Source organism: Barbus barbus, assembly GCF_936440315.1.
Source record: "Barbus barbus genome assembly, chromosome: 3".
NCBI lineage: Eukaryota > Metazoa > Chordata > Actinopteri > Cypriniformes > Cyprinidae > Barbus > Barbus barbus.
In genome coordinates this window covers 16,954,284-16,981,069 of record NC_136731.1, presented here as the reverse complement: position 1 = coordinate 16,981,069, position 26,786 = coordinate 16,954,284, and the positions used below count along the sequence as shown (strand labels likewise).

At 35.2% G+C, this 26,786-nt stretch overlaps 1 protein-coding gene across 1 annotated transcript; it reads left to right on the top strand.

The window, feature by feature from the left end:
• Window positions 1-652: 652 nt before the first annotated feature.
• On the top strand, window positions 653-26,021 carry tbc1d16 (TBC1 domain family, member 16). Its single transcript, XM_079385940.1, has 12 exons — window positions 653-783; window positions 4,428-4,634; window positions 5,795-6,206; window positions 12,831-13,019; window positions 13,622-13,769; window positions 15,082-15,246; window positions 15,443-15,591; window positions 20,224-20,358; window positions 21,173-21,359; window positions 21,446-21,625; window positions 23,707-23,853; window positions 25,140-26,021. The coding sequence occupies exons 2-12, from the start codon at window positions 4,460-4,462 to the stop codon at window positions 25,404-25,406; spliced, it is 2,154 nt and encodes a 717-aa protein (XP_079242066.1). The 5' UTR covers window positions 653-783; window positions 4,428-4,459; the 3' UTR covers window positions 25,407-26,021.
• The last annotated feature ends 765 nt before the right edge of the window (window positions 26,022-26,786 follow it).

Sequence of the window (26,786 nt, the reverse complement as noted above, 5' to 3'; positions counted from 1 at the left end):
ACAACTTTAAAGGCGATTTTCTCAATATTTAGATTTTTTTGCACCCTCAGATTCCAGATTTTAAAATAGTTGTCTCTCACCCAAATATTGTCCTATCATAACAAACCACACATCAATGGAAAGCTTATTTATTCAACTTTTAGACAATACATAAATCTCTCTCTCACACACACACATTTAATTTAAAATTTAGTGATTGGAGACCACAATGATTTTTTTTTTCTTTTCTTACAATTTGTCTGTGCAAGTTATTTTTTATGTTTATGTTTCAGGTGTGTTTAGTTTTATATTGTTTTTTAAAAATGCATATCCCAAAGCATTAACAACAGAAACCTGCGCCTCTGGTGTTGTCTACAGCAGTGGTTTTCAAAACTTGTTCCTGGGGACCCACAGCTCTGCACATTTTGCACGTCTCCCTAATTTACACACCTGATTCAGATCATCAGCTCATTAGGAAAGAGCTCCATGAACTCAAATGAGTGTCAGGTAAGGGAGACATGCAAAATGTGCAGAGCAGTGGGTCCCGAGGAACAGGACTGAAAATCACTGGTCTACAGATCATTACGACCTGCCTCGAGCGTTGCGTTCAGAGGAAGCGTCGCGTCGCGTCGCTCCGGAAGCAGCGGAATGTCAGTGGGCGGAGCGTCGAGTCTGGCGTCAGCGGCGGCGTGCGGAGTGAAGTGTCACCGATAAACAGACGCGTCATTCACCGTGTCCTGGATCGGACGCGCCGCTTCTGATATGGACGTGTAGCGACAGCTGTAATCGTTTCTGGTGCTGAAGGTAAGACTGCTGCATGCGTGCTTTTCGGTTATAGATGTATTCCTGCGGCTGTCATTATTGGCAGTAGTTTAGTTAACGTCCCATATGGGTACAGCAGTGCACACTGTATAGCAGATATAACGGGACGCCCGCGCGACTTCCGTCTGAAATCAATCCAAACACGAGATACGTGATCCCTTGTCCATTAAAATACAATACTGATACGGGTCAATCACCCTGATCAAAAGGACAAAACACCTGATACAGGCCTGAACGTTATTCATATTTTCTTGACAACTCTTGTTATATTTAGCTGCTGTAATGTTTGTGTTAGGGCATGCACTCGACATAGTTTATTACTGAAGACTTGTAACTTTGTCATTGGGATTCATATGATTTTGCCCTAGTAAATTATTTTGACACTTCTTAAAGGGATAGTTCACCCAAAAAATTTAATTCTCTCGCATGCATATTATTTTTCTTTCTTTCTTTTGTGGAACACAATGAGAGGTTATATGTAGCCTAGGTAGATTTTAATTATTGCAAATTCATGTATCTACACAATAAATGAATTGTAGTGTTAGTCTAAGACTGGAGTATGTTTTTTTTTTTTTTTTCTTCAGTAGAATTTCATGTTTAAGTCAGTGTGTCTCTTGCGGTTTCTTTGTATTGTTTATTAAATTTACTACCCATTTCTAGTGAAAAGTGTTTTAAGGGGCTGTCAAGCTCCAAAAAGGGCAAAAAAAAACTCAATAAAAGTAGGTAAAAGTAAAATTCTGTCGTAGCTCTGGAACTTTCCCATGATAGTCAAATTTGTCATGTAGTGATCAAATGCAAGCAAGGGGTTAAATTGGGCTGGAATGATCTGGAACAGCTTTCTTTAATTAAATTTAAGAAAAAAAAAATATTTTTTTAATTTTATTTTACTTTTTATTTATTTTTTGGAGACCCATTCAGCCTCCATTTAATTAGCAAACATGCATACAGTGACGGACCCTGATAGAGGTGCCTAGAGCGTCTCTGACAGGTTCTCACTGTCTGTTCCAGTCGTTACAAAATAAATTGCAACCAAATGTTCTGCCATTTCTGATATGCATCAGCTGATTTATTAAAAGACTATTGTCCTGTTATATCTTGCCTAGTGCAATTAAATCATTACATTGGTCATTCTTCAGAATTCCATTTGAGTGAAGAAGCAAAGTCATAGATTTCTGGAGGGAGTGTTTATTTTTGAGTGAGCTAATATAATGAATATTAGACTGAGTATCAAGAATTGAACACCAGATTATCTTCAGTGAGCATTCCTGGTGAAGTAGTTGTTGTTCTGTTATATGGAGCTTGATGTCTGCCAGAGCGAGAGATTGCAGCGGTGCTGACAGCTCCACGAAGAAACAACACATGCTTCTACTACTGACACTCTCTTCTTAGTGATAGTACACACTCACTTTTGCCTCATTTGGCCTGTGAGTCTGCCAGTGCAGTGCAATGATGTGGCATGCTTACTCGCTGGAGTTGTGTTTGTCCTGTAATTATAGCCATATGATACATGCGACCATGCATCCACCTGAATAGTCACTGTAAAACTGAAGGAAACTGAACTGCTAAGTCTTAAGGTGACTCTACCGGACAAACTTGTTCCTCTCTTAAATTTAATGGTATAGCGTTTTTTTGTTTTAACAAGGCTTGTTTTTTTTTTTGTCTCTTCAGCCTTAAAACTATTTTATTGTTCATAATAATTGCCAAATTTTTTGTAATTAGAGACATTCATATTTGCTGGTTTGTGACAGGAAGTTGACCTCTAATCAGCACAAAAGAGCAATGCCATTCCGGAAGAGTTGGGTACCGTTAATTAAGACAGGAAAAAATGAGATCACTAGACAAAAGAGGAAGGTTGAAACGAAACGTCCGTCCTGAGGAAGTTCTTGTCACGAGTGTTTTTGAGTAGTTGACAAATATGCATTTTTTAGGTTAAAATATGTATTTCTAAGAGAATGCGTATGTTTTAGATGCTTTAAAACTTTAAAACCCTTTTTAATTGGCTTTTAGTGTTTTTGCAGGGCAGTTCAAAGACAAGCGAGGGGTTAAATTGGGCTGCAATGATCTGAAGCAGCGTACTGGCACCTTCAATTCAAGAAAAACAAAAGATATTGTATGAAACCATTTTTGTTTGATACATTCAGCCTCCATTTAGTTAAACATTATGCTTAGTCTGTGACTGACCAGTGTTTTAGATGCTTTAAAAAACTAGTGTTTTTAGTGTTTAGTGTTTTAGCAAGGCACTTAAATAGTCCTGAAAAATGACAAATTTTTATAGCATTTTATAGCAGATTTTCATGACATTGCTATATGGTTGATAGGGTTGCTAGGTAGTTGCTTACTGGGTCAAGTAACTCACTTAAAGCTGGAATATACTCTGCATGACTTTTGCTCAATTACAGTCTGGACTTGTTGACGCTGGATACCGAAAGTCAGAGCCAGTCAGCAGATTTGATTGGACAGATTTTATATAAAATCACAATTCGCGTAGTGCTGTCAAATGAATAATTGCATCCAAAATAAAAGTTTTTGTTTACATAATGCATGTATGTGTACTATGTATATATAAACACACACTGTATATATTAAATATATAAACATAACACATTTTCTTAAATATATACGTACATGTGTGTTTATATATACATAATGTATGCACACAGTACACTCATATATTATGTAAACAAACTTTTATTTTGGATGCGATTAAATTATTTGACAGCATTATGTTAGTCACAGATTTTTTTTTTTAGTTTCAGACTCGGAAGATATCAAACATCTTCTCAGTTTAGTGTGTGATGCTGTTTTTTGTAAATATTTACAAATTTGACAAGCGTATAATGGCTAGCGTTTGAAAATCTGTTCAGATCGAGGTGTTGTGTGTTCTAGCATTTAGAAAAGGATTTGAGGAATCATGCATGTCTGTAGCACAAACAGAGCAAGACGAGTTGCACGCTGAAGTTGAATGCTTTGGATTTAGGGTTTTTAAAAAATAATAATATATGGAGTAGTAATATAGCACAACTTACAAGGTCATAAAAAATGAATGTAGAATTAGACAATTGTGTCTAAAGTAGTTTTAGATGAAATGTAACATTTCACACTGCATTCACTTCTTGAAGTTTCATGTGAAGTTGCCCTTTTCTTGAATGGCTTGTTAGCATTTAAACATTAAGATTCTTAAAAACATTTGGCACGCTGAATCTTCCGTCTGTTGCTGTAGCTTTGGGTTTGGCACATTTGTGTGTGTCTGTTTGCTTTAAGGTGTGCCTGTGTGTGGCTTAGTCACAAATAACCATGCTGTTAGTTTCAAGACGGTGACATGGATTGACTGTGACTTCCATATATTATTCATATGTTGTCATGATTAGATCATGTTTAGATCAGTCAGGTCAATTTTATCACCGTTGCTTTTCTTAAATGAAACCGCCTCAAGGATGTATGTGGCTGACAAATGTGACCTCCAGAGGTCGCAGCCTCTGAAATGAGATGCAGCTTATGATATTCTGATTTCGAAATCATTTTCATTGTATTCTATTTATTGTTTGGCAAGTGAGAATTGTAAATCTGGTTGTTTAGAAGAGTAAGAAGCCGTCTGACTGGGGGTTGTCTTGTTGTTTCTGTCTCAGAGGATGGGAGCAGTGAGCAGTCACTGGAGGAGATGTCATTCGGTCGACTCCTGCGACGTGCATCCTCCAAAGCCTCTGACCTTTTGACATTTAACGTGGGCACGGGAGGATCACGGACCGTGCTGGATGGCGAGATCATCTTCTCCAAGAACAATGTGTGTGTTCACCCGGCCGAGCCTCTGCCCGGACTGCCTGAGCATCACCCAGGTACCACACACACATTAACTGAAATACACAAAGTTATTCACAAGGTATGGGCGTATAACTTGCATGCCATCATTTTCAGCAAAATTGTCTTTATAAATGTTTTTGTAACAAGTTACATTATAGCTATAAACTTTCAGGTTTTTTTTTCAGATTTAATTTTTATTTTATCTTAAATAAAAATAAGAAAATGGTTGGAAACATGTTTTAAAAATATAAATATTTCTAAAAAAAAATATATATATATATATAAATATAAATTTATATGAATGTATATATAAAATAATGTATTCACACTAGTAAAAATGTTGGCAGCGCAACTGAAAATGTGCTTTATGTATTTTTTTGTTGTTGTTTTCAGATTGAATTTTTTTTCCCAATATGAAAAGTCCATGTTATTTTTTTTTTAAAGAATATGCATTTATTTGATCAAAAAACAGTAAAATGTTTTTCTATTCTATTCCTGTGATGGCAAAGCTGATTGTTCAGCAGAATCAGCTGCTTAATATCTTTTGTGGAAATCGTAATACTTTTTTTTTTTTTTTTTTTTTTCTCAGTATTCTTTAATGAGTAGAAGGTTTGAAAGAACAGAATTTATGAAATAGAAATCTTTTGTAACTTCATAAATTATCTGTCTGTCACTTTTGATGAATTTGATGTATCCATGTTGAATAAAAGTATTCATTAATTTTAAAAAATCAAACTGACCCTAAACTTTGCAACAGTAGTGTAAGTGATCAGATTTTCTATTGGTCCAAAAGTCATAAGGACTGATTATTTCACATAAAGCTTTTTCCTGTTACTTGTCACTTATTGTGTCTAATTTGAAAATGCATTTACAGTATTAATCAAAATATATTTTTGTCTTTTAATGTGAAAAACAACATTTCCTTCAAAAATCAGAAATGTTATGATTATTCAGTTTTTCATGTTATTTCAGATATTAGATGTACATTCACAGTCTATTTTTGCAATTGTATTAATATTTTGTGTACTTCAAAAATATAGGAAAAATCTGTAAAAAAAAAAAAAAATATATATATATATTATAGTTTAATATATTATATATATATATATATTATACCTGGCAAGTTGCCTGAAGCCAGCCAATCAGCTTAGAGTCTGCCAGTTTTTGAGTTTTTCTGACTTGTGTCCTCTTTCAGGTTACCTCTGTGTGCACCTGGAGAAAGACGAGACCCTCGGCTCTACCCTCATCCTCACCTGGGTGCCCAACTCTCGCATCCAGCGGCAGGACGAGGAGGCCCTCCGTTACATCACACCCGAAAGCTCACCCGTCCGCCGCAACCCCCGCCGCCGAGCCCACCGGAGCCACTCTCGCCCACCGCCTGCCCCTGAGGAAGAGGAGGATGAAGAGGGGCCAGAGCCAGCCCTGCAGAACCAGCAGCTTTTGGAAGAGGGCGATGAAGGCTCATGCGAGCTCTCTGCAGACGAGGTGAGTCGGGACAGCACCCTCGGCTCAGATTCGGACACCTTCTCCTCTCCCTTCTGCCTGTCGCCGGTCAGTGAGGCTCTGGGCGAGAGCAGCAGCTCCGTCTTCCTGGATAATGAGAGCAGGTGAGAGAAACGCACACACCTGACAGAAATGTGCCAGGGGAGTTGAATGTATCCATGTGTCCTTGTTTTTTTATTATTAGTTTTAGGTTAAAATGTGTATTTTAGGTTAGTTAGTTTGTATTTTTCACCATTTTGTCTTCACTGGTTCATATTAAATGGACTGCGGTGTGATAAATGGACTTCGCATTTACTTTTTTACTTTTTATAGCTGTATATGCTCAATTGACAGATGCATGACATTTTGTTTATATTAATGAACATTTGATTTATTTTCTGCATATGATAGCATTCAAAAGTTTATAGTCAGAACTTTTTTTAAATATGGTGAAAGAAGCCTAAGTAAGGCTGCATTTATTTGATCAATAATAATCCTGATGATCCGACGATAGCTGCTCGCATCTCAGCGTGTCTAACAGACATTTCTTGCTGGATGATGGACCATCACCTTCAGCTCAACCTAGCTAAGACAGAACTGCTTGTGGTTTCAGCTAACCCAGTGCTTCATCACAATCTCAGCTTCCAGTTAGGCTCATCTACCATAACTCCTTCAAAAACAGCCAGAGACCTTGGAGCTGTGATTGATGATAAGCTGAATTTCTCAGACCACATTGCTAAAACTGCCCGGTCCTGCAGATTTGCATTATACAATATTAAGAAGATCAGGCCTTTTCTCTCGGAACATGCAACACAACTCCTTGTTCAGGCTCTTGTTCTGTCCAGACTTGACTATTGCAATGCTCTCTTGGCAGGTCTTCCAGCCAATTCTATTAAACCTCTACAATTAATCCAAAATGCTGCTGCAAGATTAATCTTTAATGAGCCGAAAAGAACGCACGTCATGCCTCTTCATCAGTTTGCACTGCTGCTCGCATTAAATTCAAGGCATTAATGTTTGCCTACAGAACCACCACTGGCTCTGCACCACTTTACCTAAATTCATTACTTCAGACTTATATGCCCTCTAGAAGCTTGCGTTCTTCAAGTGAACGACGCATTATTGTACCATCCCAAAGACACACAAAAACACTTTCACGGACTTTTTCATTAACTGTTCCCATCTGGTGGAATGACCTGCCCAACTCGATCAGAGCAGCCGAATCCTTACCCATCTTCAAGAAACGGCTAAAAACTCATCTGTTCCATCTTTACTTGACCCTCTAACTCTAGCACTCTCTATTCTAATTTTATTTTATCTGTCTTTTTATTAAAAATAAATAAATAAAAATTAATAATAATAATATTTATCTGTACTGCGTTAGGCTAACTGAGACTTGTAATAGCACTTGCACGTTGTCGCTCTTTTGTTGGTTTTGATTTCTTCTTATGTCCTCATTTGTAAGTCGCTTTGGATAAAAGCATCTGCTAAATGACTAAATAAATAAATAATACAATAAAACTCTAATATTGTGAAATATTATTACAATGTAAAATAACTTTTTTCTATTTGAATATATTGTAAAATGTAATTTATTCCTGTGATGCAAAGGAGTATCAGCATCATTACTCCAGTCTTCAGAGTCACATGATCCTTCAGAAATCATTCTGATATGCTGATTTGCTGCTCAAGAAACATTTCTTATTGTTTAAAACAGTTGTGCTACTTAGTTTTGTGTAAATCATGATTTTTACCACGATTTTTTGATTAGAAAGTTAAAAATACCCACTTTTTTTTTTTTTTTTTTTTTTTTTTTATATATATATATATATATATACAAATCTTTTGTAACATTATAAATGTTTACTGTCATTTTTTTTATCAGTTTAATGGATCCTTGCAGGAAAAAAAAAATCTTACTGAACCCAAATGTTTGAACTGTAGTGTATATTATGATTTTGCAATAGTAAAAACTATAAGCATGATATTTTGTCAGAAGCTGCAGTGTAAATTGGTGGTACCTGATAACTTGGGTAGTATTTATTATCAGATTATAATGTCATTTTATCGTCTTACTAGACCATGTAAACTTTTGAACTGAAGTCGCATGTGTTTTAGTGATGTTAATGTTAGCATGCGTCTGTCATGTACATGCTGTGCTGCTGCAGGTCTGTGTGTAGTAAGAGGAGCTGCTCAGAGCTTATTCATAATTCATAGATCAGCACAGCATGCCTTATTACACAGCATCATGTGTTCCTGTTCTGAACCTCTACAGCATCCTGTGATCACAGACCATCTCCCATAAGTGTTAGCACAGATGTAATGATATAACGCTTTTGCCAACAACAGTTTTTCACAACCAGTGTTATACCAACATAGCTATTGCATTCTACATAGTATTATACACTGCATGCCATTTTAAAATAATAGTATGTGAAATGGAATGCATTGTGCAACAATATATTTTTAGATTTGCACACCCATTTATTTATTTAAGAATTTATTCATCTTAGTTTTCAGTGAAATTGTTATCATGCACTCACCCTCATGTTGATCCAAACCTGTATGTGTTTCTTTATTTTGCTGAACATATTTTGAAGAATGTTGGTAACCAAACAGTTGCTGGTAGCCATTGACTTCCATAGTATTTTTTCCATACTATGAAAGTCAGAATATGTTAAATATGGTCTTCTCTGAATGTGATGCTTGTAATGCTCCACTGTGGACACAAGGTGGAGACATTACAGGGCGATATACATGAGAGAGGGCGAGAGTGCAGTTTTCATCAAGTTGGCAGTGAGAGTCTCAGGCTGTGATCTTCTACAGATTCCCTCCCCCAGCTGCTGCATCTAGCATTCCCTCTTTCAGCTTGATTTCCTCCCTTTGTTATATGTCCTGAGCTGCGGGGGTGAGGCCAGGCCATGAGCTGCCCATTGGATCATAAATATCAATGGTTTGTGTTTGACTGAGTCTGTGATGAACGGCTCCATTCCTCTCTGTTCCTTTGGGTGGAGAACGCTCTGTTTGGCCTGCTTTTTGCCATTTATTTTCTGGCTTCCACTTCCTCTTTGGACCCTTCAGTGTTTATGTTTGACTTCTCTTTTATTCTGCCCGTTAAGTTTTCTTCCTCCTTCGCTTTCTCACACTTGTGCTTTTCCCTACTAGATGTTTTCTTTCCCTGCTTCTTGTCGTGGTTTGGCTCTATGTAGGGTTTAGTACATTTTTAACATTTTGTTGGGTTTTTTTGGTGTTTTTAATGACCATTTCCACGCTGGTTTTTTTTTTGTTTTTTGTTTTTTTTTTTTTAGAATCATATGAAATATGTAAATGTTCTCTGTTATGACTGGCTGGTGTCTTAGTATGAGAAATTAGCTTACTTTTCAATGTCTGTCTACATTTGAAAATGCGGAGTTTAAATTTTTTTTTCAAAAATACAAAGCTGGAGGTGAAAGCCGGCCATGTGGATGGCAGAGGTGGAAAAACTGTAGATCCTGTCCCATTGAAGTCAGCTTGAGGATGATGTAATGGTAATGTGTTAACAGCGTTTGGCAGCTCTGGCTCTGGGGCATTTGTTTCGGTGTGATGTAATAAACAGGCCCTGAGAGGTAGTGTCTTTTCCAGTGGGAGTTCAGTCACTGGTGAATTTCCCTCAACTCATACTAGTACAAACTCTGAGTTACCACTAATAACACAGAGAGATGGATGGCCGGCCACACAGAAATTTAATTAGTTGAATCTAACTATCTATCTGTCTGTCTTGTTTTGTCATTGTTCTCCTGTCCCTAACTAACCTCAATGTGGGTATCCATCATCTATCTAACTAAACAATCAACCAATTGACTTCTGTCCATCTAGTTAGTTCAATTCAGTTACCTTATTTCCTGATGTTTCTCCTGTTCCTAACTAGCATTTATGTGCCTATCCATCAACTGAAATATCTAACCATTCAACCAATTAATTTCTATCTGTCTATATTGGTAAGTTCAGTTTAGTTACCTTATTTTCCTCTGTTCTTAACTAACATCTATATGGGTATACATTTATCTTTCTAGCTAACCTAACTAACCTGTAAACCAACTAACTTTATCCATCTAGTTGGTTAGTTTAGTACATGTACCTTACTTTCTACTCTTTATCTTGTTCCTAACTAACGTCTTTGTGCCTGTCCATCTAACTAACCAATCACCCAACTAACTTTATCCATCTAGTTGGTTAATTCAGTGACCATAATTTTCCCTGTTTCTAACAAACATCTGTGTGGCTACCCGTCCAACCATCTAACAACTGAACCAACTAACTTCTCTCTGTCCATCTAGTTGGCTAGTTGAGTTTAATACTTTTTCTTCTAGCAGACATCTATGTGGTTATTCATCAATCTACCCAACTAATTAACCAATCAACCAACTAATTTCTGTCTATCCATTTGGTTGGTTCAATTTAGTTACCATTTTCCTAATGTTTCTCCTTTTGCTAACATTTATATGGCTATTCGTCTATTGAACTCTAACCATTCAGCCAACTAACTTCTATCTGTCCATCTAGTTGGTTAGTAACATTTAGTTGCCATATTTTCTTCTGTTCTTAATTAACATCTGTATGAGTATATGTTTATCTATCTACCTAACTAACCAACCAACCAACTTTATCCATCTAGTTGTTTAGTTCAGTTTAGTTGCCTTATTTTCTCCTATTCTTAACTAACATATGGGTATATGCTTATCTATCTTCCTAACTAACCAGTCAATCAACTTTATCCATCAACTTTCAATCAGCTTTATCCTTCTAGTTGGTTAGTTCAGTTAGCATATTTTTTTCTGTTCGTAATAAACATCAGTGTGGCTATCTATCCAATCATCTAACCGATGAACCAACTAACTTCTAGCTGTCATTCTAGTTGGTTAGTTCAGTTTGGTCACCTTATTTTTCCTGTTCCGTAAAGCCACCGTGAGGCTCACGGAATAGAAAACAACAACAGGGTCTATGAAGAACATGAGATGTAACTTTGCACTGTGCGCTGTCTGTCACGGCCTCGGCCCGCCATATGGCCTCATGTGTGTGATCCTGCTGTAGTGTGGACTCCGAGAGACCTCTCAAATACCACATGACCCATAAACCTTCGGCTCCACAGTGGATCTGTGACACGGGACATGTCTAGAGGTGCTTTTGGCCTGTTAGACGTGCTCTGTTAGAGAAAAAGATGAGTGTGAGAGAGAAGCAGCAGTCCCACGTTTCAGGTTACAGCTCTGGATACATGAGAGGTCGAGAGAGTTACAGGGAGATATGCTCGCAGCGAGAGAGAGAGAGAGGAGGGCTGTCAGGGGAAATTGGCTGCCAGGCTGCTTGATTTGTGTCTCTGCTTGACTCTTGCCAGCACAATAACCTCCCAGCATTCCTCTCATTCCTCTTCACTTCCAGTGTCCTCTCTCACACATACGCGATCCATACCTACAGCTGTCGCTGAGTTTCACACTAAAAACACAGGGTAGAACGAATGAATTTGTGCAGGTTTACAGTAGAGAGAGCAGCTGAATTAAGCTGTCATGTAAAGCTTATAAAAAGGGCTTCAGATAGATACGTTAATTAACTTGATAGAAAAGACCACTCAAATGAAATTTTACATTTTATTTGTAGAAAATATGATAACACTTTAGTATAGGGACCAACTCTCACTATTAACTAGTTGCTTATTAGCATGCCTATTATTAACATGTTGGTTGTTTTGTAGTACTTTTAAAGCACATATTCTGCATGACCATATTCTACATCCCTAATCCTTCCCAACAACTAAACTTAATAACTACCTCACTAACTATTAATAAGCAGCAAATTATTAGTTTGAGGCAAAAGTCGTAGTTAATGGTTTATTAATGGCGAGAATTGGACCTTAATATAAAGCGTGACCGAAAATATTCTTTTTTTTTTTTTATTATTCCTTTCCTGTAGTCTCTTAATGGCAACTTGAAATTATAAATAATCATATTAAATAATATTTAATACACATTTCTGGTCTAATTATTCAGTGTTATTTTAAAGAGAAACTGTTTGTCTCTTATCTTTTGATTTCATATCTGAAATGACTTTTTGGTTAATATCACATGCACGTCTATTTTAATGTCTGTTAACCAACAGCCCAATAGCCATTTAGGCTTTGTTTTAGCAAATTCTCAATCAGTTCTTGCTTGTAATTTCACAGTCCAATCAATTCCCAGTTCCTTTTCATTTAATATCCAGTTTTATGCAGGAATGCATTGCATTACAAGAGTTAAGTGGGTTGCAAATGGCGTTTTTCTGCATTATCGACACCCAATGTAATTGCAAAAATAATGAAATAATTTTGGCTTCCACCTTAAATTTCAGTTCACTTTGTTTATATAGCACTTTTTATATAGCACCTTTTTGTAATCATCATATAATCATTGCTTTAATGTTCACTGTTTCAGCTTAAATGAAAGTGTGACATTAACTGACTGCATGATTTGTATAATCTGTACATTTCTACCATATGTACAGTCACCTCTGATAACAGATCACTCTGTAATGTAGAAACATTCATTTTCTGCAAAGCTGTTATGAGACAAGCGCTATAAAAAAATAAATATGAACCAAACTGAATACACATTGTTCCACAGCAGCTTTACACAAAATGGAAAAATAGAGAGAAAATTAAGCTCTTAAGCAGTGTTCATCTATCACAATAGTAGTATTTGATCTCCTTTTTATTATATTAATAGCAATACCATTAATTTCAGGGAGTGCGACGAACCCATGGCTCACTCTGCAAGCTCCGCCTCCAGTCTGGACAGCCACGCCCCCTCCGAAAGCAGCCAACCACAGGGAGTTCGGTGGGAGGAGCAGCAGAAAGTCATGGCGTTAGAGCACCTATGTGGGGTGTTCAGAGTTGACCTGGGTCACATGAGGTCACTGCGTCTCTTCTTCAGGTCAGACGAGATCCTATAAGAGTCCAGAGTTTATTTCAATATCCATACTTTTTGATTTGTTTTTATTTTCAATTGTTTTTAATATCTCTCCTATTTATCTTTGCTTTTTGAAACTCATGCCACCCTATTTGAATAGTCTCTGGGTTTTTATACTGTTTTGTTAAATCTTTTTCATAAGTCTCTGTTTTATGAAACACCTCATGTATTTAATTCACCTCCTCGTATTACATTACTGCTCTCATTTTAGGGAATTTAGTTATAGCTATAGCCGCAAGTTATAAATCATTATTCCTTAACCTCAGGCTGATTTTGTTCAAGATATTAAAATATTTCTGTGGTGTGAATAAAATTCTAATGTTTCTGTGGTTTATGGAAAATATGCATTAATAGTCCTGTTATGAAGAGGAAATACAATACAACAAATGTCATTACTGAGAAAAAGTCAGTGCAAACAATAGAGAACTCACCATAACTTACTCATGGGGAGAGAAAAGCACATAGTGAACTCGTATCACTGTTCATTTTCCCCTTGATCTCCAGGATGTGGTCTTGTGTCCAGACCAGCCCTGTGAAAGTGTGTTGTGTTTATGTGTATGTTCCAGCGATGAGGCCTGCACCTGTGGCCAGCTGGTCATCGCCAGCAGAGAGAGCCAGTACAAGATCCTTCACTTCCACCACGCGGGGCTGGATAAACTGGCTGAGGTGTTTCAGCAGTGGAAATGCTGCAGGGAGACTCAGCTCAAAGACCAGGTCTGGAGAGTCTAACACCATCCCAGCAGGCACAGGACGTCAAAATAACGTCAGGTTGACATTGGATACAACGTCGGACAGACGTTGAATTTTGGTTGAAAATTAAAAAATCAGGTTGACGTCAGTATTTGACGCCAGTTTGACATTGATTTAGCATTGGATTTTGGTTACACAACCTAAAAACAACAAATAACAATATCAGCTGACTTCGGTATTCGATATGAAATCAACATTGACATTTAGACACTGAATTTTGGTCACCTGACGTCGCAACTGAAATTTGACCAAATATCAATGTCTTATGACATTGTGTGCCTGCTGGGATTCATCAGTTTAACACATATATATGCAAGGCTCACACTCTCATATACACTAATGCTCAAAAGTTTGGGGTCTGTAAGATTTGAATGTTTCTTGTCTTTTAATGTATTTTCCGCTACTGAATAAAAAAAGGTAATTGGGAGTTTTTTTTTTTTCCTTTTTTTTTTCTCAGAATTGTGTGAAATAAACTCGTAATTGCGAGTTATAAAGTCTAATTCTGACTTATAAGACTTATATGTTCTCAGAATTGCGAGTTTATTCTGACTCTCTTAACTCACAATAAATAAATAAATTAATACATTCCAATAAAGTCGCAGTTTTGAGAAAAAAGTCACAATTGCAAGAAAGTCGCAATTCTGAGAAAAAAACTATTGCGAGGAAAAAGTCAGAATTGCAACTTTATTTCTCAGAATTCTGACTTTATAACTTGCATTTGCAATTCTATATATCTCAATTCTGAAAAAAAGATCAGAATTGCGAGAGAAAAAGTAGAGGTCAACCGATGTATCAGTTTTGCCGATTAATCGGCACCGATAGTTAATTGCTTGAATTATCGGTTATTGGCAAAAATCCATGCCAATAGAATATATTATATTCTAGAATTTAATTTGTTCTATAAAATATATTTTTATTGGTTTTATAGGTCAATATTAGATTGTATCATAAATAGATTTTAATAAATAGAAAATGGTTTTATTAATATTATTAATATTTATTAACGGAGCATATTACATATTAACTTATTATGAAGCATACACAACCCTATTTATGTGAGCAGAAAAGCAAAGTCTTTCCACTGATGGAGTCAATTAGAATAACATGAATTAGGCAAGGGACATTGATTCAGAAAGTTAATAGGCTCCATTTTTAATTCTTGTTGTCTTTAATGTAAAATGTTTAGTTAAAAATGTGTTTATGTCTGTGTTATTCATATAGACTGTATTGTTCATGCAGTTTTTTCCGGTCCTGTATCACCCTCTTCCCACTCCAGGTGTCGGATGAGAAGTCATGTATGCAGTTTTCTATCCGTAGACCCACCTTACCTTCTGCTGAGATGCACCCAGAGGAGCGTCTGTATCGGCGGCTGGACGTCAGCTCTTGGCTCCGGCATCTCAATAACAACGGACAGGTGGTGGAGGAGTACAAGCTCAGGAAGGTCAGACTGACTGACAGCTGTCGATCAAATAAGAATCAGCATTACTTGTCGAAGTTGGTCTTTATATTTGAATGGCATTATGGTTCTTGTTGTAGCAACGTTTGTCTGAAATGTGCATTAAGGTCATAGAGGTTTTGTTATGATGTGATTTATTCTGACAGCCGTTTCAGCTGACCCAATGTTTTTGTTCTCCCAGGCGATCTTCTTCGGGGGCGTTGACCCATCCATTCGTGGTGAAGTGTGGCCCTTCCTGCTGCACTACTACAACTATGACTCCATGTCTGAGGAGCGGGAAGCCTGGAGACTGCAGAAGCGTGTGGAGTACCAGGAGATCCAGCAGAGGAGGTTTGTGGAGAGACTAGTGCTCATCTAGAAGCCAGTTCCACACCCATTTCACACCCAGTCTGCCATGCTTTCCCTGTTACAGTTTAATATTCTGCAAATGAAATGAGAAAAACCAGTGTTACGCTTTTAAATTTGTTTTGCTTTAGTTGTAGTTGTCGTCTTTCACATTTATTTCAATTTTAACTTTGACTGTTCCAGTCATTTTGACCCAGGAGGATTTTCTTTTTCCCAATAATGTTATTGTATTGGACTAAAACTTTCTGAATTTACCTCACACAGAGTATAACAATAAAAAATTTATAGTTTTTGTACTTTTTCATTTAATTTCATTACAGCTTTCCTGTAGCTCAAATAGTAGAGCATGGCGCTAGCAACGCCAAGATCATGGGTTCGATTCCCAGGGAAAGCAAGAGCTGATAAAAATTTAGAAACTGTAACTTGAATGCAATGTAAGTCGCTTTGGATAAAAGCGTCTGCTAAATGCATAAATGTAAATGTAATTTTTTTTTTTTTACATTCCTGGGTTGCATTTCTCCAAAGCATCGTAAGCTTAAGTTGATTAAGTTGAAGCTTAAGCTCCATTGATGACAGTGGTTCTACGAGCAACTTGGGCTTACACAGCCCTAGTCAAAAAAATGCTTTTAAATGATTATAAAATATATATTATTGCCACGTCTAGGATTCAATCTTTTTGTCAACTTGTTTTCTTTCAGTTAGCACAGGTTTAGTATTTCTTTTCTTTTTTTTGACTCGGATTGGTCAAAAGTCAGTGATCTGAGCTGTTTTTGAGTGAACATTACATTACCTACATTACCAAAATTATCCACAAATAATGCTTTTTTCACTGAACAACTGTGGCACATAAGCTCAGATCAATGAGGCCTATGATCAGCCAGTTCCAAAAATCCATATTAATGCACTTTATTCTGTATGACCACAAAAGCAGTCATATGGGGGTTTTTTTGTAATTGAGAGATATACATCAACTAAAAGTTGAATAAATAAGCTTTCCATTGATGTATGGTTTGTTATGACAGGACAATATTTGGTTGAGATGCAACTATTTGAAAATCTGGAATTTGAGGGTGCAAAAAAAATCAAAATATTGAGAAAATTGCCTTTAAAATTGTCCAGATTAAGTCCTTGCATATGCATATTACATGCATATTACAAATCAAAAAATAAGTTTTGATATTTATGGTAGGAAATTTACAAAACATCTTCATGGAACATGATCTTTACTTAATATCCTAATGATTTTTGGCATAAAAGAAAAATCAATAATTTTGACACATACAATGTATTTTTGGCTATTGCTACAAAGGAAGTGTTGAATTGCAAAAACAGAACTGTTTTTTCACATTTTCAAAAATCATGTTTTTTATTATGTTATGTTTTTGTGTTTTATTGTGTTAGCTGTATTTTTGGGTTTTTTTTTTGTTTTTAGTTTTTTTTTAGCCTATTCAAAATAACCCAACTGCAGTTTAATTGTGATTAATTTATATTATTAAAAAAAAAAAATTGCTGCATTATTTATTGGATGCAAAATTAAGTAAGGAATAATTGACTTACGGTCCAGTTAATTATTAGAAAAATAATGCACACCCGAGGTGGTGATGCGGAGAGAGAGACCGATTACCTCTGTGAGTCTGTACGTCTCTCAATAGTGTTCGGCAGCAATGTCTCTAGTTATAGTGAAGCTAAGTTAATTTTCTTCACGAACAGCGCCGTTGTTGTTACCTCGCTTGTGAGAAGTCATGTAGTTTTTAAGTTGTTAAACTATGTTACTGATAAAATCGTCAGAGTATATGTTAAGGTGTGTGCAAACTGCCTGTGAGGGAGAGAGAGAGTGATTTGCGTACATGAAGCGTAATTTTGTGGCAAAAACATGGATATAATCTGTCGATTGTATCCTTTTGTTTACTATATTTATTTGTTTGGCCAGTGTGTTGTGGGTTTTCGTTCTTTTGCTGTTTTAGGGACCTTTGAAATAACGCAAATCATTTGGCGAAGTGATATGGACATGTAATGCGGTGCCTGGAACTACTTTCGCCGTGTGTTTCCCTGAAAATAATTGCACACCTTAGAAAGTTCGTCAGCCAATCAGATCCAAGCATTCAGCGGCACCGTAGTATACATTTGGACAAAAAGGTGCAAAACAAACAAGCTTTCATAATTTAAACAGTTATAAAATTATTTATAAAATAATATAAGTAAATGAATAAGTAAAAAGTTGTAAATGTAAAGCATTGCAGTGTACTCATGAATTGATCATATTGTTGATCGATGCATATTTTTTTTGTAAAAGGCATGTATAAATTAAAATGATAATGAAATCAGTTTTTTTACATTTCAGTACTTTCATTGTCGAGCTTAAAATTTAATTTAACTGCAATCTGTTCAAAACCTTTAAAAAACCTTATTCATGTACGTTTCACTGATGTCTGTTACCATTGTTTCTGCTAATATAAGAGAGCTGTGACTTATCATTGCTAGCTCGTCTCTCCTCTCACTTCTGCTGATGCCATGATAAAACCACGAAGCTACACCCAGTTGTTAGATTGCTCACTTTTGTTTGAATTGGCTGGTTGACATAACCTGTTGTTTACTAAATGGGATATTTCTTGAGTCTGAAACGGGAGATTTCCTATGTAAACTGAGCTGTTGTGAAACATCAGGCTAGCTGACCCTCTAGCTTTTCTAGTTAGCTAGATGGTGTTGGGTTTGTGGTTGGTGAATCACTGGGAGCCTTAGGAGTCAGGATCATTACATGAAATCAGTGTAGCAGAGGCTAAAATACACCTTTAACCACTTTAACCGCTTGCTGTTGTTTTCAGTCATATCTCTGCCTCAATCTTATGAAAATGTCTGGCTAAGCACTTTTTGACTGCAAATAGTCAGTTTTGTTATTTCAACAACCAGAACTGTTCAAATGGGTCTTGGCAACAAATGTCCTTCTTTGCTACTCTGTAGGTAGAACTATATTTATCGCATGGCCATTTTGACAAAGATTATTACATGCATGGCTGTACTGTCTTATACAGTAAAACCCACTGTGAGTCTCTGAAGGATTTTCTAGCAGCCGAGTCATAACCAATCAATAAATGTGTGCAGATATATGCACTCTGCGGCTTAATGAGTTTCAGAGGAAATAATTAACTTAATCAATTAAATCATTGTCAAGCCATTGATCGAGCACTTATGAAGCCTACTGCTTGTGTTTCAGATTTCAGCATATTTTCATTCTTTATTTCTAATGCCACTGTAGTACACATACTGCAGCTATTTTAAAATGTATTACATTGTTTTTAAAGACCCAATTTTTTCAAACTAAAAATAAAAACAATTAGTAAATCACTAAATAAAATAAAATTAAATGTATTATTTTTAGCTATTAGTCAATCACAACATTGACACAAAACAACCTCATTGATACAGATGTGCATAAAATTATTATTGTTATTAATAATTATTATTAACGTTATTATTTATTAATGACCAATTTTTTTTTTCTTCACTCTGGTCAAATTCAGCTCTATATAGAGACAATGAAATTAAAATGACAAAAAATATACTTAATATTGTAAATTAAACGTTTTAAAATATTTACATACAAAATGTGGTAAAATAGAAAATATGTACTGTACAAATATGTACAGTGTTTCAATGTATTTTATTACAGTCATGTCAAGACTTATCTTGCAGCGATTATATTTGGTATTTTAATAATAGCCTACATGGGTTCAGTGTGTGTGTGTGTGTGTGTACACGCATGAATTTTACCACAGTAAAGAAAATAAAATGACAAAAAACCTTTTTAAAAAAAGTTATTTGAATATATATATTATCATATATATTGTGATTTAGAATTATGATAATGCAATAAATATATATGGGGAAAATAAAAATAGTATAAGTTTTATATATTAAAACATACTATATGCTATAACCTTAATATAAATGATGTACAGTATGTCAGTGTTCTTTGTGAGTGAGTGAATGTATTTTATGGTCATAATGTCAACACTCTTGGTCTCTTGCAGTGATTATTTTGTTGGTGTTTTAATAATGAATAGGCTGATAGTGTTTGTGTGTGTGAGAAGGGTGTTGCTGAGCAGTGAGCGCTCTAAACCTCGAGGGGCCAGAGGGGGAGTCAGAGAGCGATGTGGGAATAGTTCACACAAACACGGGTCTCGAAACACTTACATGGAGTTGCATCAGGTCTGGCATCAATTCCAGCAAAACAAACAGTGTTAATGAAATCCCACCTGCTTGTTATGAGAGTGTCTGTAGCCAGAGGGACCGCTGTGTTTCAGGATGGGAATGTTACCTCCTTAGACCTGGTGCTTCATGTCCTGTTCTGTTCTTTTTTCCACTTATTTTCTTCATTCAATTTGTTTTTTCTTCCACTTTGTTTCCTTTTTTCTAATTTTGTTGTTGTCTTTTTTTTTCATCCTTTTTTTCTGTTCTGTTCTTATTTATTTATTTTCCATTTCTTATTTGATTTAATGTTATTGTATTTTTTTGTTGTGATGTGCTACTTGTCTTGACTTGTCATAACTGCCCCCTCTCTTTACCTCTCATCTTTTTCATAGCGGTTGATCTTTTCCGTTTCTCCATTTCCCTCCACAGGTTGTCCATGAGTCCAGAGGAGCACAGTGAGTTCTGGAGGAAGGTCCAGTTCACTGTTGATAAAGATGTTGTCAGAACTGATCGAAGCAACATGTTCTTTAGAGGAGAGAACAACCCCAATGTAGAAATCATGAGGTTAGAGAAACGCATTCATTGACACTCAACCAGAAATATTTCATTCTTCCCATAGAAATATTTGCTTGCATTTTAAAAACACCAATTTGATAGGATTTTACAAAGCTGAAGCTGCCACATCATACTTAAAATATTATATCATATTAAACTATATCATTTGAATTAATATTTAAATTTATACCTTTAATAATAATTTGTTTTATTATAACAATATCAAACTATTATTTTTATTTGAAAAATGAAAAATTTAAGCTCCTAAGTCATATTTAAAATGTCATTATATTATATATTGTTGTAAATATGAATTTTATTATTAATAGTAATTAATAATAATTAGTTATTTTACTAATATTAAATCAATGAATTATTCTTATTATCTGAAAAAAAAATTTAATTGAAAAGAAATTGAAGCTGCTGTCACACTTAATGTCAAAATATATGATGGTATATTATAATAAATATATATAATAATAATTATTGTAAATATTACTTTTAATTAAATAGTAACAATACTTACAATTACATACAAAAGTATTACTATTATTATCTAATTGAATTGACATTCATACATTTTGAAGTCTATTCAAATACCATTTGAGGCCACTGTGGTTATAGATGAGTTTAGACAGTTTTGGAGTATAGATGAGTATTTTCTCCTTTAGTTATGGCTGTTTCAGTGTATTATGTAATACATCTGTGCCATTTCATTACTAATACAAAATATTAATTCATTCAGCGAAAGCCCTGTGTTTGTTTTACACTATTAATTATTTATAAGGTTTACCGAAGACACATTTGTCCATTTGTCTCCCAGACGTATCCTGTTGAACTACGCCGTGTTTAACCCAGACATGGGCTACTGTCAGGGCATGTCAGACCTGGTCGCTCCTCTTCTGACTGAGATCCAGGATGAGAGCGACACGTTCTGGTCCTTCGTGGGTCTCATGGAGAACACCATCTTCATCAGCTCTCCTAGAGATGAGGATATGGAGAGGCAGCTGGTGAGGATGTCTCACCATGGTGTAAATGAAGAGTAAATGTTGTTGTTGTTTTTATTTGCTATAGTTCTGTGTACATGTGTGTCCAGATGTACCTGCGTGAGCTCCTGCGGCTGATGCTGCCTCGCTTCCACCAGCATCTGACCCAGCTGGGTGAGGACGGCCTTCAGTTGCTGTTTTGTCACCGCTGGGTTCTTCTGTGTTTTAAGCGCGAGTTCCCTGATGCTGAAGCCCTGCGCATGTGGGAGGCCTGCTGGGCACATTATCAGGTACAACACGCTCACCGGGCTTCATTATGTCTAAATATCTTCTGATATTAGGTTAAATCTAGAGCTTCTGCATGAGGTATTTGTTCACCAAATATGACTCTGGTATTAATTAAGATGCACCATATACTAATATTTTGGCCATTTAAAGGCTTTTTACATGAAACGGATACATCTTGGGATGGTTTGTACAAATACTGACACTTATCCTGATCTGTAACTGTTAATTGTTTTTGTAGGTTAAGCTGTTGATTCAGTTTTAGTTGCCCTGTAAATGTTCTCATTTTATTTTAAGCTATGTATTTGTATTTTATATACGTATATACAGTGCTGTTTTTTTTAAATAAGGTTCTTATGCTCATTGCGGCTGCATTTATTTTTTTCTAAAATGACTGTAATTTTGTGAAATATTTTTGCAATTTAAAATAAGTTGTTTTTATTTTAATAAACTTTAAATTCTAATTTATTTTTATGATCAAAGCTGTATTTTCAGCATCATTACTCCAGTCTTCAGTGTCACATGATCCTTCAGAAATCTTTCTAATATTCCGATTTATCATCAATGTTGGAAACAGTTGTGCTGCTTAATATTTTTTAGGACCTGTGATACTTTTTTCAGGATTTTTTGATAAATAAAAAGTTAAAAAGAAAAGTGTTTATTCAAAATAGAAGCGTTTTGTTACAATATACACTACTATAATATACACTACTATTCAAATGTTTGGGGTCGGGTAATTTGTTGTCTTTAATAAATAAAAAATAAAATTAAAGAAATTAATACTTTTATTCAGCAAAGATGTATTAAATGGATTAAAAGGGATAGTAAAAACTTACATTGTTAGAAATATATTTATTTCTATTTTGAATAAATATACAGAAACTCAAATACACAGCTAAAATTGTATTTTATTAATATTATTTATATAATTATAATTTATATCATGTGTATATATAAACACACACACAGTATATATTTTGAAAATATTTACATGTGTATATATTTATATTCATATAATTAATATTATATATAAATATATTTACTATATAAACATAAAACTTTTTTCTTAAATATATACATGCATGTGTGTGTTTATATATACATAATTAATATAATCAGTACACTCATATGTTATGTGAACAAGAACTTTTATTTTGGATGCGATTAATCACGATTAATTGTTTGACAGAATATATATATATATATATATATATATATATATATATATATATATATATATATATATATATATATATATATATATATATATATATATATATATATATATATATATATATATATATATATTAGTTTTTTTTTTTTTTTTATTCTTTACAATAAATTATTGCCCTTTTAATTTGCAGTGTTATTATTATTATTATTATTATTATCATCATCATCACCGTCATTATTATTATAAATGAAAATGAAACTCCATGACAGCTTTATTCATAAACACTTTTGCTGGAAAATAGGTTCATAGATTAAATGTTGTGTGGTTTTGTTAATGTTGGTTTCTCCTTTGCAGTCATATACAGTTAGTTTCCATTTCTTTTCAGAGGCTTATTTCTCTTTTTGACTTCCTTCATTCTTTTTTACTTGTTTAGGGTTCTTAGTATGAAAAATTCAGAGATTTTAGGTGAAAGTTCAAACCGAAGCATGATGTAGAAATCTCTGAAGCCATGGAAGCCAAAATGAAGTTGTTCCTTAAATGCACTTTCGCTGGATAGATGCTAATTTTTCCCCATTTAGATAAACGAATGGGTGTCTGTATCACTTTAAGGATTTGCAGAGTGTCTAATGAAGATGAGATGCTAATTATCAGGTTTCCACAGAATCCATTTGCATGCATTGGCATGGTAATAACGAGGTGATTTTGGGGAGCAAAGTGGTTTGTCTCCTCGTTGCCCCCTCATTTGCATATCAACATTTATTGCTTTTTAATTGGCTCTATATGCATTTGGCCTTCACGATTGGTCCAGCTTATCGAATCTGTCATTTTATTGGCTGTTTTGGCTCAGTGTGTTGCAGGGATGCAGTTATATGTTTTCTGTGTGTGGATGTGTATGTGTATGATCTGTGACAGACGGACTACTTCCACCTGTTCCTGTGTGTCGCCATCATCGTGCTGTACGGCGATGATGTCACAGAGCAGCAGCTCGCTACAGATCAAATGCTGCTGCACTTTAGTAACCTCTCCATGCACATGAATGGAGAGCTGGTGCTGAGGAAGGTATGAACGCACACCGCTGACAGAGTTCCTCATGGTTATGTATGCTGTGTCTTTGTGTCATCCAGAAGCGATGTATCTCTAGCGCTGCATACAAAACATATTTTTCTTACAGCAACAAAAGTTAGTATGCCAAACATGCTGTCGTCTCTGGAGAAATATTTCTCAAAATCAGAACTGTACCGTAGAGATTATGATAGAAACAAACACACCCTGTTTTGGTCAGCCTGACGACATCAGTCCTAATACCAAAGAACATTAGGCTGAGCAACTGCTAATATGTTAAATAAATTGTGCATCCAAAAATAATTTGATAATTATATAAATAATTTAAATAAATATATAAATAAAATAATTTAAATACAAATATATACAAAGCATTTCAATAAAAATTTCTTCAGTGGAACACAAAAAGTGAATTTTTGAAAAATTATTGTTTCTTAATATATATTTATTTATTTATTTATTCATTCATTCATTCATTTATTGATTAAATAAAAGAATGTCTAATAATATAAAGTTAATAAAAATTGTCAATGTGAAGCTACAAAAAGAATAAAAAAATAAATAAAAAATCTCTAAGAGCAACTTGAAAAATATCCTTTTGTGCTCCACAGTGGAAAAAAGAAATATGGCAATAATATTAGTAATGTAGAAAGTAATATGGTAATAGTAAATTATGATCAATTACACATTTTTAGGTGAAATATTTTTTAATGAGATACTAAATTATTACTGAATAAGTTAGCTTATTTGTCTCTTGATATGTTGATATTGAATATTTATTAATGTTTTGCAGTGTTTATTGATTTTATTATTTTAAAATGTTTTAGAATTTACTTATTTATTTTGCACTTTATTTACTTTCCACAATTATTTATTTTGATTTATTGTATTTATATTGTTTTTATTTATTTTATTTGCGCTTTATATTTGTTTACTTTTGTCTTATTTATAAATATTCTGCAATATTTAGCTATTTAGCTATTTTATTATTTAATTTGCACTGTTTATTTATTCACATTCATTCATTTGGCAGACACTTTTATACAAAGCAGCTCACATTGCATTAAGGTATACATATTTTGTGAGTTCATGCATTTCCTGGGAATCAAACCCATGACCTTGGCTTTGGCATTTTCTACTGTTTTAGCTACAGGAATGCTTTTGTTAAATAATGATAAAGTTAAATATGAATTGTAGTATACTATAATATTTTAGCAGTGTTTTTGCCTGTGTTTTTTTTTTCAGTTCTTTCTGTCTTTTGCTCTCATTGTCTCTAATCTTAGGCTCGTAGCCTGCTCTATCAGTTCCGCCTTCTTCCCAGAATTCCCTGCAGCTTGCACGACCTGTGTAAACTGTGCGGGCCAGGAATGTGGGACAGCCGTTACATCCCAGCCATAGAATGTTCCGGAGAGCATCCCGACTCTCAGAGCTGCCCCTATGGAGGCACCGCCACCCCCGAGAGCCCACTCTTACCCAGCCCCAACCAGCCCAACGAGGGCAAGAGGGGCTCCAAGACAAGAGACATTTTCACTTTCCGCAAGCACTCCTGACTCGAGCACGCCTCAGGAACGCCGATACCCATAAGGCTTAGCCTCTGAGCCACATTTCAGGTCTCCATTGTGTTGTACTCACCGTCTAGTATGAATCACTGCCTCGTGCATAAAGGATACCAATATTGACAACCACTTTTGGAGGTTGAGGAACTTCATCAACTTGTGTTTCATCAATAATTCACAAGTACAGTTATCACAAACAATCAAGACTAAGTCTTCATCCATCTTTCATGAAGTCACGTCTTGCAAACTGACATCCCAGAATATTTTTGCCTTTTTTTATATCGACAATGTATGCATGTGTTAATGTTTGTGTTTGGTTTGTTACCACAGTCGAGGCTTGTGTTTTTTTTCTGTTTAGTTTGGGTTTTACTGCATATTTTTTTCTTTTTGTGCAGTTCTCAACTATGAAATCAAACAATCAGCCAAAATTAAGCGGGATACTGTTATCACTGGCTCTCTTACATCGAAACATTGTTTTATGATCATCTATGCCTTTCATATCCTCACAATAAATATGATGATATAGAGATGGGAGAAGACCTTCCTGTTATCTTGAGTCCTTGAAGATCTTGAAGTCAATGTGAAATTAAAAATTGATGCTATTATCTGACATGTTTCCGCTACTTTTTTTTTCAACAATATGCTACAAGTTCTGACGATTGAGTTTTCCCCGGAATATTATTTTAAAATAACGTAATGTCAATTACTAATATTAACCAACTGAGCATTAATATAGGCCTACCTGTTAAATCATAAAAAGCGATTTGCATTTTTGTGTTTGTTGTGAAATATTGCGTCCGTGTTAATATGGTAAACCCGCAGCTATCGCAGAAGGTCTTAATCTTCTTCACCAGAACAGAATGAGCTTCAATCCAAAAACCCAAGAGGGAGTTTGACTTTAATTAGTTTATCTGGCGATGGAGCGCGCTCTCAGAGATTAGACACTCTGCTTGAGTGCGCGTGAACGAGAAGGTGCCTGCGTCTTTGCGGTTCCCCAGAGCCTCTTTAAAAGGTAGATATCGGCAAATTGCTGTCAAAAGGTAACATTAGACTCTTTAAGACCCGCTCTGCCTCTCAACATGCGGTCTCCGTCAGTGACGGGTATTATGGGCTTTGGCAAGCCATTAGGCGAATGGGCTGCTCTCTGAGGCACGGCCGAGGGGTCTAGAATGACATGCTTGTGAAATTATTAGCGGAAAGCCACTTTCCATTTACGGTAACTTATATGCCTGCTGCTTTACTGTGATGTTTTTAAGCTGTTGCTGATTACGCTGGCGTTATAGTCTAACGTCAGAGAATATCATGTCTACTACTAATCTACTACTACTGTTTTAGCAACACCAAGTGATGCATGTAAAGGATGTTTGCTTATCT

Excerpts from the sequence above, each read along its gene's own strand:
- tbc1d16 (XM_079385940.1), top strand. The coding sequence starts at position 4,460 with ATGTCATTCGGTCGACTCCTGCGACGTGCATCCTCCAAAGCCTCTGAC. Across the intron at positions 13,020-13,621 it reads TCACTGCGTCTCTTCTTCAG|CGATGAGGCCTGCACCTGTG; the intron begins GTCAGACGAGAT and ends TGTATGTTCCAG. Across the intron at positions 13,770-15,081 it reads AGACTCAGCTCAAAGACCAG|GTGTCGGATGAGAAGTCATG; the intron begins GTCTGGAGAGTC and ends TTCCCACTCCAG.